Source organism: Rhinoraja longicauda, chromosome 8 (assembly GCF_053455715.1).
Source record: "Rhinoraja longicauda isolate Sanriku21f chromosome 8, sRhiLon1.1, whole genome shotgun sequence".
Lineage (NCBI taxonomy): Eukaryota > Metazoa > Chordata > Chondrichthyes > Rajiformes > Arhynchobatidae > Rhinoraja > Rhinoraja longicauda.
The window spans coordinates 43,948,628-43,960,917 of record NC_135960.1 but is presented as its reverse complement, the minus strand read 5'-3'; the positions used below and the strand labels follow the sequence as shown (position 1 = coordinate 43,960,917).

General features: G+C 43.0%; 1 protein-coding gene across 7 annotated transcripts in view; it reads left to right on the top strand.

Moving 5' to 3' along the window:
- LOC144595905 (sodium channel protein type 2 subunit alpha-like) overlaps positions 1 to 12,290 on the top strand; it is a 114,465-nt gene that overhangs the window by 32,666 nt on the left and 69,509 nt on the right. For 5 of the 7 annotated variants that reach the window (XM_078403790.1, XM_078403792.1, XM_078403794.1 and 2 more), the window contains exons 5-10: positions 155 to 283; positions 1,872 to 1,963; positions 5,289 to 5,546; positions 7,231 to 7,294; positions 8,712 to 8,853; positions 11,159 to 11,365. In XM_078403790.1, coding sequence (XP_078259916.1) covers positions 155 to 283; positions 1,872 to 1,963; positions 5,289 to 5,546; positions 7,231 to 7,294; positions 8,712 to 8,853; positions 11,159 to 11,365 — 892 coding nt within the window. Of the gene's footprint in view, positions 1 to 154; positions 284 to 1,690; positions 1,783 to 1,871; positions 1,964 to 5,288; positions 5,547 to 7,230; positions 7,295 to 8,711; positions 8,854 to 11,158; positions 11,366 to 12,290 lie in introns of all 7 variants that reach the window. The other 2 variants (XM_078403795.1, XM_078403793.1) reach the window with 1 other exon arrangement.

The following is a 12,290-nucleotide window of genomic DNA, read 5'->3' as shown; positions in this document are numbered from 1 at the left end:
ACTTTATGCCTCCATAATATTTAATGTAATAGAAATCAAAGGCATTTTTGTAGCAGAAATCACAGTAAACATCGCAGTCTTTCTAGAAGGAAAATGTATGAAAGTTTCCCTTACTGAAATAGCTGAACAGATCTTTTTATTGTTATTCCAACAGGTATACCTTCACTGGTATATACACATTTGAATCACTTATAAAAATCCTTGCAAGGGGCTTCTGTATCGATCACTTCACATTTCTCCGAGATCCATGGAATTGGTTAGATTTCAGTGTCATTGTCATGGCGTAAGTATCTGCATCAAACGTTCTCTGCGTTCTCCAACTCCGACGCAATGTCCTTGCACCAACAACTGTGTGAATGATGAATTCAAAAGACTGCGCCGTGTTGAATTGCCCTTGATCAACATTGCCGACATTTCCATCAGAGAGGCTAGTTGGCCTTGAAGGAACCCGATCAATTGAGAAATACATTTTTGATGTATTGTTGTTGCTTGATGTCTAAGTGGGTATAAGGTGCAAAACTGAATCACACTCGAAGGTCCCAGCTCCGATTCCTGATGATTGATGTTAATTAAACCATTTTTACTTGGGCTGTCAGTGAAATGCTTAGATTGATCCAATGGATCTCGTATAATTACAGATTCATACAGCATGGAAACAGGCCCTTTGGCCCAAATTGCCCATGCCCACCCAGATGCCACATCCACACCAGTCCCACCTGCCCCGGTTTGGCTCGTATCCCTCTTAAAATTTACCTATTCATATACCTGAGCAAATATGTTTTAAATGTTGCTATGGTACCTGCCTCAACAGTTCGATTCATATACCCACTACCCTCTGTGCGAAAAAATCACCCCTCCGGTTCCCGTTAAATCTTTCCTCTCTCACTTTAAACCTGTGTCTTCTGCTTCTTGATTTCCCTTTTATGGGTAAAAGTGTGAATTCAGCCTATTTATTCCCCTCATGATCTTATACACCTCTATAAGATCACCCCTCAGCCTCCTGCGCTCCAGGGAATAAAGTCCCAGCCTGCCCAACCTCTCCCGATAGCTCAGGCCCTCGGGTTCGGGCAACACCTTTGTCAATCCTCTCTGCACTCTTTCCAGCTTAATGGAATCTTTCCTATAGTAGGGTGACCAAATCATATCATTCCTTGTTCTATGTTCCAGGAAATGTAAACCTAATCCCAATACACAGCACGTAGACCCTGTGTCACAGTACCAGAGCAAATCTCCTCTGTACTCTTCCCAGTTTAACGACCTCCTTCTTACAGCAGCGTGGCCAAACAGGCTGAACACAATTTATCTCAGCCTGGGAGGGAAACAAACAGAAAATTCAACAAGTGTTTACTTTGTTGGGTTACGTTGTGGAGTTTGCACGTTCCCCTTGTGATTGCGTGGGTTTCCTCCGGGTGTTATGGCTCCCTCCCACATCCCAAAGACGTGCAGGTTTGTAAGTTAGTTGTCCCTCTGTAAATTGTCCCTAGTGTGTAGGGAGCGGATGAGAAAGTGGGATATCACAGCGCCAGTGTGAGCGGGTGATTGATGGTCGGCGTGGACTCGTTGGGCTGAAGGGCCTGTTTCCATTCTGTACCTTTCAATCAGTTCAATCAATCCCCTATTGGGAAAACACATATTTAAAAACATATTGAAATGATTACAAAGCCAAAATAATTGTGATTTAATTCTACAGGTATGTAACAGAATTTGTAAACCTAGGCAATGTTTCAGCTCTTCGAACTTTCAGAGTATTGAGAGCTTTGAAAACTATTTCTGTAATCCCAGGTAAGAAGTGATTGATGCTCGGTGTCGGTGACTCCCTGTGTATCTTCAGCTGTATCTCTCTGTGTTGTCTGTGCCCTCCCCTATTACAGATATCTGACAGAGTTTGTCGACTTGGGTAATGTCTCAGCATTGAGAACATTCAGGGTTCTCCGAGCATTGAAAACAATCTCAGTCATTCCAGGTGAGACCTGAATTAAACACCCGGGCTGACTTCAATTTGTACATTTATGCAATACAGGTGCACCACCCATTTTCCGGCACCTTTGGTTCAAGTTGCCAGGCCGTATTTGAAGGGATATTGGTCGAGAATGAGGGGGGACCTGGCGAGGAGGGGGTGGGGGGAGGAAGGGGGGGAGGAAGGGGGGGGCTGCTGCCACATGCGGAGGCAGGCAGTAGTTCGGTTAACTTTTGTAACTTTGTTGATGCCAAAACGTGGTGTCACTTGTGTAATGCCTAGGTGAGGTGGTGACAAAACAAAGCATTTCACCGTACCCAGGTACAGGTGACAATAAAGTATCACTGAATTGTCACTGAATCATTGAATGACATTATTCGTTTTGCCGGACCCACAGAGGTCACGTAATAATAATACAACAATACACCTCTGACCTACGAATTATACCCCTCCACTGGCTCTCAAGCACACTGGATTTCTAGAAACAAACAAAACAAATCTTAAATGTAACTTAATTTTGCAGAGAAACTTGTATTTCTTACACGAACAGCCCAGTTAATGAGTTGCCCTTGGAAGTCCTGATGAGGGTGGGATCAGCGGCCTTGTCGACCGTAGATTTCCCGAATCTGCCGATGATCTGGTAGGGTGGGCATGCCTGTCCGGCCTGGGCCTCCGAGAGGAGTCCAACGGTACTGGGACAGACTGCCTCGGCTGCCGAAGGGCACAAATCGCCCGTGCAATTCTCGATGAGGTCAAGATCGGCCGCCCCACCAGCCTAGGGGACACATTTTCGGGGGACTTCTGGGGGGTGGGTTTCAAGTGAGCTCTCATAATTTTGTCCGGATTGAAGGAGGTTCCAGACCACCAGTTGCTGGAAAATCTGTGATGGAGTTGTTTTGCAATTAAAAATATCGCCCAAATGCAGGAATCATAAAATATTTCTGAAATATTCCTTGCTTTTGAGTGTTTATTTTTACGTGTGGGTCAGCCTTGATGCTTAATAACTTCTTGCATGAAACGTTGTAATATCCAAGCATGAACTGTAGCATCCTACAGTACCTGTCACCCTTTCCCCACAATGTAAATTAATCAATGCATTCTGTTAAGGTTCTCTGTTGAAAGTATGCACTTTTTCTTTGCTGTAAATCAAACCTCATTCATAAGCAATACAAACAAAAGATTTTTAAAAATACACATGCATGCAAGCATTGTTAAGTTGTGGTCATCTTTGTTCTCCAAACCAAATTGGTTGTAAAACATCTTTATTGTTCCTGGGAGATTTTCACTTCATATGGCCATTTTTACAATATGACGACAATTGATGTAATTTAGAAACAAGGAACTGCAGATACTGGTTTATACCAAAGATAGACACAAAATGCTGGAGTAACTCAGCGGGTCAGGCAGCATCTCTGGAGGATAAAGGATAGGTAATGTTCCGGGTCGGGACCTGCCTGCAGATGTAATTGAGATTGGTTAGTGTTCAATGGTGCAAGCTGGTTCAAGTTTCATGTGTAATTACATTACACTTTCTATTTCTGAAGACTGGGCACGTTTCTGATCTCGTTCCCTGTTGCACTTGTGATGTTTAAAATCTCAAACAATCAAGACCATAAGACCTCGGGGCGGCAAAGTGGCGCAGCTGCCAGACCTCGGGTGCTGTCTGTGTGGAGTTTGCATCTTCTCCCTGTGACCGCGTGGATTTCCTCCAGGTGCTCCTCCCATGTCCCAAAGATGTGCGGGTTTTGTAAGTTAATTGACTCTCTTTAAATTGCTCCTCATGTGCAAGGAGTGGATGAGAAAGTGGGATAACGTAGAACTAGTGTGAACAGGTGATCGATGGTCGGCGTGGATTCGGTGGGCTTAAGGGCCTGTTTCCCTGCAGTATCTCTAACTAAATCGTAAGACATAGGGACAGAATTAGGCCATTCGGCCCCATTAAGTCTACTCTGCTATTCCATCATGGCTGATCTATCTTTCCCTCTCAACCCTATTCTCCTGACTTCTCACCATAACCTTTGACACCCTGACTAATCAAAAGCCATCAATTCCCACTGTAAAGGATGCGCAATGACTTGGCCTCTGAGGCAATGAATTCCACCAAAGTATTTGTCATATTTGCTTTAAACCAGTAAATGTTTTATGGCCAGTGGTCCTAGTCATGGCAAAACAAAAGTACTTTAATAGTTAAAACATTAAAATCATTAAAAAATTCAGAACATTCAGGTTTGGAAGAGACATTTACAAATATTCTCCCTCTGTGCTCCGTCTTCAATGTAACTACAGCTTCAGGATCGAGAAAATACCTCCTTTTAAGATAAAAAATATTGAGTTGACCAATAGAAATAAACGTTGGGGCAGCACTGTGGTGCAGTAGGTGGAGTTACGACCGTGCATTTGCACAATGGTGCAGTTGGCATGTTCTCTCTGTGACTGCGTGGGTTTCCTCCTGGTGCTCTGGTTTCTTCCCACATCCCAAAGACGTGCAGGATTGTGGGTTAATTGGCCCTCTGTAAATTGCCCCCAGTGTGTAGGGAGCGGTAGAATCTGGGGTGAGTTAATGTGGGGTAGATATAATTTGGGTGGGTCGAAATAAGGAACTGCAGATGCTGGTTTACCATGGGAAAGACAAAATAAATGCTGGAGCAATTTAGCAAGTCAGGCAGAATCTGTGGAGAACATGGACAGGTAATGTTTTGGGTCGAGACCCTTCTAACCTCTTCAGACTCGTATAAATTGGATCAATGTGAGTTGGGTGGTCTCTGATGGACTTGGTAAGTCAAAATGCTTAAGTTCAGGGGTGTATGTTATTGTATCTAATTTTTCATACATGCATATGGACACCTCTCACCCCATTCATTATTTGAAGCACTGCACATAAGATTAACTTTAGCTGCACAAAACGCTTTTCATTATTCTTGCACTACATCGGGCACTCATTCATTACATGAGTCTGCTTCCTGCAAATTCTCACAAGACTATGTTGTTTCTTTCCAAGTATTGTTTGCATGAGATTGGTCAATACAATACAGAAGGAACTGAAATAAAATAAGAACACCTTGGGAATGCTCAGCAGGTCGGGCAGCTCCTGTGGAAGGGAATGCAAAGTTAATGCTTCAGGTCACTTCTTATGAAAGTTGATTGACCTGAAATGTTGATTCTTTCTCTCTCCGCAGTTGCGGACTGATGTGCTGAGTATTTCCACCACTTTCTCTCTCTATTTCAGGTTTCCATCATCTGCGTTTGTTTCTTTGCTTTTCAATGATAAGAAGATCTGATTTTTTTTCTCTTGGATGTCAAAAATATTGACGAACATCTTTTTTTGTTGCAGGTCTCAAGACCATTGTGGGTGCCCTGATTCAGTCGGTGAAGAAACTGTCGGATGTGATGATTCTGACTGTGTTTTGCTTGAGCGTATTTGCACTAATAGGGCTACAGCTGTTCATGGGAAACTTGAAACATAAATGTGTACAATGGCCGCCACCAGACTTTGGTTTTAATGCCACAAACACTTCGTTGGGCCTGAATGACACCATGACTGATGAGACCCAGAACACATTTGACTTTGAGAGCTACATCTTAAATGATAGTAAGCACCTAATGTTCGCATTAGATCATTTATTTGTACATTTGGAAAGTTGTGTGCCGTTCTGGTCACCCTATTACAGGAAGGATGTGGAGGCTTTGGAGAGGGTACCAATTTAATTTAGTTTTGTGTATTGTCATGTATACTAAGGTGCAGTGAAAAGCTTTTACTTGTGCACTAACTAGTCAACGGAAAGACTGTACATGATTACAATCGAGCCACCACAGTGTACAGATACATGATAGGGGAATAGGTGACCAAGACTGAACACAATACTCCAAGTGCGGCATCACCAATGTCTTGTACTTAAAAATAATTATTTTAATTAACTCACCAAGTTTTTAAAATACATTTTACCCTACATCTTTGCGAAAGCCTTTGATTCTACACTGGGATTCAGTTCAACAGGAAACAGCAATTGGGAGACTCCAGGGTTATCCGAACCTAATTTAATTTCTACTCAACGTCTCCATTTGCTCTTGCAGTATATATATTCCAAAATAATTTACAAAACCAGGGTAATCTGCTATCACCAGCTGATTCATCATAATTCAATTTGGAATTTTCCTTGTCACAGAGTCATACAGTATACAGTCATACATGTATCTGTCTAAATATTTCTTAAACATTGCGATAGTACTTGCTTCAACTACCTCATCAGGCAACCCATTCCATTTACCCACCACCCTTTGTGTAAAAAATGTTACTCCCCAGGTTCCCATTAAATCTTTCCTCACCATAAACCCATGTCCTCTGGTTCTTGATTCCCCTTCTCTGGGTAAGAGACTACGTATGTTTACCCCATCTATTTCTCTCACGATAGAGTCCTGGCCTGCTCAACCTTTCCCGATAGCTCAGGCCCTTGAGTCCTGGCAACATCCTTGTAAATTTTCTCTGCACCATTTCCAGCTTGACAACATCTTTCCAATAACATGGTGCCAAAAACTGAACACAATACTTTTATTAATGTTGTCTTGTCTATGTTTCAGCTGCTCCATCACTTTCATTTTTTCCTTTATTTTGAACTGAGCAAAACTTAAAAATTGAGATATTGGTATTGACCAACATGCGTATCTCATTTATGCTGGTGCCAAGGATTAATTTACCCTGCTTTCTTTAACATCAAACTTTTCTATGTATTTCTTAGTTACAGGTCCTCCACTGATTTTGCACCTCCTTTCTATTCAGATAAAATTAGAGAAATGTGCTTGAAATCCTTCTCTGAAGTCCCCCTCAAAAATATAGCGCCCAGGCCGATCTTAATCTCATCGGGACTTCTGTGGACAGTTGGTGGGTCGAATTTGCCCCCCGCGGTTGAGGCTCTGGAATTCCGGCCCGGTCGTCGCCAGCAGATCCGTTCCCATTGCCGACTTTCAACGCCAAATTTGCAGGCCGATAATCCGACCTCCCCCCCGCCCCCCAATGAGGCCTTGACCTCTGTTGATCCGGCAAAGTAGATGGTACGGCAAGGCTCTGGAACCAGGAGTGCCGGAAAATCGGCGGTGGACCTGTAGTACTGTGGAGAAAAAATTGCAAATGTTTCACCAAGGCTCCTCTCGTGCTCTGCATAAGCAAATCTGGAAATGGATTGTGATTGTTTATTGACAAAAAATATATTTACCTACATATGTAAGAAAGTGCATTTCTAGGAAAAAAGCAAGTAACATTTTTACCATTCAATTAACAGCAAATTACTATTTCTTGGAAGGATCCAAAGATGCATTGCTTTGTGGCAATGGCTCAGATGCCGGGTGAGTTTTCCTTTTAATTGTGCTTCGGTCTGAAAATGTATAAATTAATGGTTAACTATTCCAATTGTGAAAATTTGATGCCAATATAGAACACATGGCAGATATAATACTCTACGTAGATATAATCAAGACAAACTCAAGTAAAATAGGTGGAGCAAAGGGGAAGACACAGAGTGCAACCATAGCAAAATTTTAGCAAATTAGATGGTCTTAAAAGAAGAAAGGAAACTACTGACAGCATGTCACCTGAGACAACTGGGTCAGAGTGATTTAAATTTACATTGCTTTAGAATTTACAAGTAGTTATGTTAGCTTTTAATACCAACAGACCATAAGACATAGGAACAGAATGAGACCATTCTGCTTCGCCATTTGATCATGGCTGATCTATCATTCCCTCTCAACACCATTCTCCTGCCTTCTCCCTATAACTTTTGACGCCTTTAGTAACCAAGAATGTATCAATCTCCGTTTTTAAAATCCCCAATGACTTGGCATCTACTGCTGAATGTGACAATGAATTCCACAGATTCACCACAACCTGGCTAAAGAAATTCCTTCTCATCTCTATTCTAAAGGTACATCCATTTATTCTGAGGCTGTGCTTTCTGGTCCTAGACTCTCCCACCACTGGAAACATCCTTAAGTTTACGTTTCAGTTTGTTACTCTCACATGCATTGAAGCACAGTGAAAAACTTTGTTCTGCATACTATCTAAACAGATCAGATAATACAATACATAGCTACAATCAAGTCAAGTACAATAGGTAGAGCAAAGGGGAAGATACAGAGTGCAGAATATTGTTCTCAGCATTGTAGCGCATCAGTTCCACAGACAAAGTCCAATGTCTGCAATGGGGTAGAGGTGAATTGGACAGTACCCTGGCTAATGGAAGGACCATTCAGAAGCCTTGTGTTGGAGCGAGAGGAGTCTGTTCATCTGCTAGTCACTGATCTTGAAGAACAAATAGGTTCTTGGGGCATATAAACTTGAACTAGCTTTATTGATAAAAAAAACATCCACAGTGGCGCAGCTGTAGAGCTGCTGCCTCACAAGAGACCCGGGTTCGATCTTGACCACGGGTGCTGCCTGCACCGAGTTAGTACATTCTCCCAGTGACTGCGTGGGTTTTCTCCGGGTGCTCCGGTTCCCTCCCACTCTCCAAAGATGTACAGGTTTGTCCCTAGTGTGCTAGGATAGTGCTAGTGCTAGTGTACGGGGTGATCGCTGGTCGGCGTGGAGTTAGTGGGTTGAAGGGCCTCTTTCCACACTGTATCTCTAAAATGACAGGCAAACCAGTAAAGGGGGACTGCCGTTGTGAATTGGAGAGAAACATCAAACTGAACAGCTTGAATTATGAAAAATGTTAAATATTTTACTTGTGCTTTTTATTCTTTGTTATTTTATTTTCCTCAGTCAATGTCCCGAGAGCTATACATGCATGAAAGCTGGAAAGAATCCGAACTATGGTTATACAAGCTTTGACACATTTAGCTGGGCATTCTTATCATTGTTTCGACTAATGACACAGGACTTTTGGGAAAACCTTTACCAGCTGGTAAGCATCATTTGTCTCGTAGCGGACCTTGAAATGTATGTGCTTCGTTGTACAGTATTTAGCACAATTGAGTGACACCTTAGAACAGCATGTAAAAGACATTTCGACAGGTACATGAACAGGAAAGGTGTAGAGGAACATGGGTCAAATGTGGGCAGGTTAAGTGTCAAGTCAAGAGTGTTTTATTGTCATATGTCCCAAAACAGAGCGGTGAAATTCTTATTTGCAGCAGCACAACAGATATGTAAACATAGTACTCTGTAAAACCCATAATAAATAACAACAAAAAAGTTGAGTATATATATTAAGAAAAAACAAATGGACAAATAAATAGACAAAATGTGTAGGAAGGAACTGCAGATGCTGGTTTAAACCAAAGATGGCCACAAAAAGCTGGAGTAACTCAGCGACAATAATAGTGGACTAGTGTAAGAGGGTCATTTTGGTCGACATGGACAAATTCAGCCGAAGGACCTGTTTCCTTGCTTTATGGGCGGCACGGTGGCGCAGCGGTAGAGTTGCTGCCTTACAGCGAATGCAGCGCCTGAGACTCAGGTTCGATCCTGACTATGGGCGCCGTCTGTACGGAGTTTGTACGTTCTCCCCGTGACCTGCGTGGGTTTTCTCCGAGATCTTCGGTTTCCTCCCACACTCCAAAGACATACAGGTATGTAGGTTAATTAGCTGGGCAAATGTAAAAATTGTCCCCAGTGTGTGTAGGATAGTGTTAATGTGCGGGGATCGCTGGGCGGCGCGGACCCGGTGGGCCGAAGGGCCTGTTTCCACGCTGTATCTCTAAATCTAAAAATTATTTTATGACTCTATGAGATTGAAGATGTTGGAATCTTGAGCGGGTTGAGCTACTGCCTCACAGCGCCAGAGACCCAGGTTCCACCCTCACTACTGTCTGCACGGCGTTTGCACTTAACTCCCTGTGACTACGTGGGGTTCCTCCGGGTGCTCCAGTTTTCTCCCACACTCCAAAGATGTGCAGGTTTGTAGGTTAATATGCCCTCAGTAAATTGGCCTTAGTGTGTAGGAAGTGGATGAGAAAGTGGAATAACAAAGAACTAGCGGGAACGGGTGATTGATGGTCGGCGTAGGCTAGGTGGGCTGAAGCACCTGTTTCCCACACTGTATCGCTAAACTAAAATAAACATTCTTTTCAATTGTATGATAGCAGACATGTCGTGGAATGAATTATTTAAAATTAATCAATAACTAGCTTTCATAGATACTGCTGAAGCAACTGGATTTTTGACTCAATGAGACATAAGTCTCAGCTATGAGTGGAATAATCTTCAGTGATAATGACCCAAATACTTACTGTTTTGAAGAGTCCTGGTGGAAAGGAGAGTGCAGATATTAATAAATGTTATAATTGAATGCTCATTTATCATTGATGAATTAAGTCAGGGTGGAGAAGGTGAATATTACCCTTATAGTTCAGTTTGTTTGGATATTAAATACTCTTTGGTTGAGTACAATTTTGAGGATCAATACTGCACATCTAGATCCCCACATCTAAGTCACAGTCACAGAGTCGTACAGCACAGACGGACACAGAATGCTGGAGTAAGTCAACGGCTCAGGCAGCATCTCAGGAGAATATGGATAGGTGATGTTTCAGGTCAGGACCCTTCTTCAGACCATCTGACCCAAAACATCATCTATCCATGTTCTCCAGAGATGCTGCCTAACCCGCTGAGTTACTCCAGCACTTTGTGTCCTTTTGTATAAAACGGCATCTGCGGTTCCTTGTTTCTACATACATTTTGGAAACAGGCCCTTCGGCCCAACTAGTCCAAATGAGACTATCCCATTTAGGGTAACGGACAGCACGGACGAGTTGGGCTGAAGGGCGTGTTTTGTGGTATATGACTCTTTGACTAAAATAAAATAAACTTTTTAGAGGTGCCAATACACAGTACCAGCAAGTATCTTCAGAAAAAGAGGATTGTGTTTTTTTTAGTCATGGTCATGCAGCATGGAAACAGGCCCTTCTTGCTCACACCAAACTTGTCCACACCGAAACTTTCCCACACTGACCAACATGCCCTATCTATACCAGAAGATAGACACAAAAAGCTGGAGTAACTCAGGGTGGAGAAGGCCGGAGTAACTCAGGCAGCATCTCTGGAGAGAAGAAATGGGTAACGTTTCCGGTCGAGACCCTTCTTCAGACTATACTAGTCCCACCTGCATGCGCTTGGCCCATAACCCTCGAAACCTTTCCTATTTTGTACATAATTCCTGATTTTTCAGGACAAAGAGTAACGGCGAGTCTAACACTTTGATCCATCAGACCTTGCGAGCCGCTGGAAAAACGTACATGATCTTTTTTGTGCTGGTCATTTTCCTGGGATCGTTCTACTTGGTCAACTTGATCCTGGCTGTGGTGGCCATGGCCTACGATGAACAGAACCAGGCCACGCTTGAGGAGGCAAAAGAAAAAGAAGCAGAATTTCAGCAAATGCTCGAACAACTGAGAAGACATCAGGAGGAAGCCCAGGTAGAGTTTTTGTGATCTTGTTTCATCTTGTTGACGATGTGCTGTTACATTATGATAATGCTTGGAATATTATTCTGCATTGATTACGTGGATGAGACAGATGAGCTTAACTTGGCATTATGTTTGGCACAGACATAGTGGGCCGTAGGGCTTGTTCCTGTGCTGATCATCGAAAAGATCAGATATACTATACATACATACAATCAAGTCAAACTCAAGCACAACAGTAGAGCAAAGGGGAAGATACAGAGTGCAGAATATAGTTCTCAGCATTGTAACGCATCAGTTCCAGAGACAAAGTCCAATGTCCTCAATGGGGTAGAGGTGAATTGGACAGTACCCTAGATAATGGAAGGACCATTCAGAAGCCTGAGAACATTTCACGCTTTCAAGCTTCTGTACCTTCTGCCGGTCGTGTGCGGGGAGAAGGACTGACCAGGACTGACACGATAGTGCAGCAGTAGAGTTTCTGCCTTACAGCGCCAGAGACCTGGGTTGAATGCTGAGTATGGGTGCTGTCTGTTCAGAGTTAGCACGTTAACCCTGTGACCGCGTGGTTTTTCTATGCGTGCTCTGGTTTCCTCCACATTCTAAAGATGTACAAGCTTGTAGGTTAATGGGCTTTGGTAAAGTTGTAAATTGTCCATAGTGTGTGGGATAATGCTAGTGTATGGGGTGATAGCTGATCTAAACTAATGTCTAAAGTAAAGTCTATGCCTTTGACAATAGACAATAGGTGCAGGAGGAGGCCATTCGGCCCTTCGAGCCAGCATCGCCATTCAATGTGATCATGGCTGATCATTCTCAATCAGTACCCCGTTCCTGCCTTCTTCCCATACCCCCTGACTCCGCTATCCTTAAGAGCTCTATCCAGCTCTCTCTTGAATGCATTCAGAGAATTGGCCTCCACTGCCTTCTGAGGCAG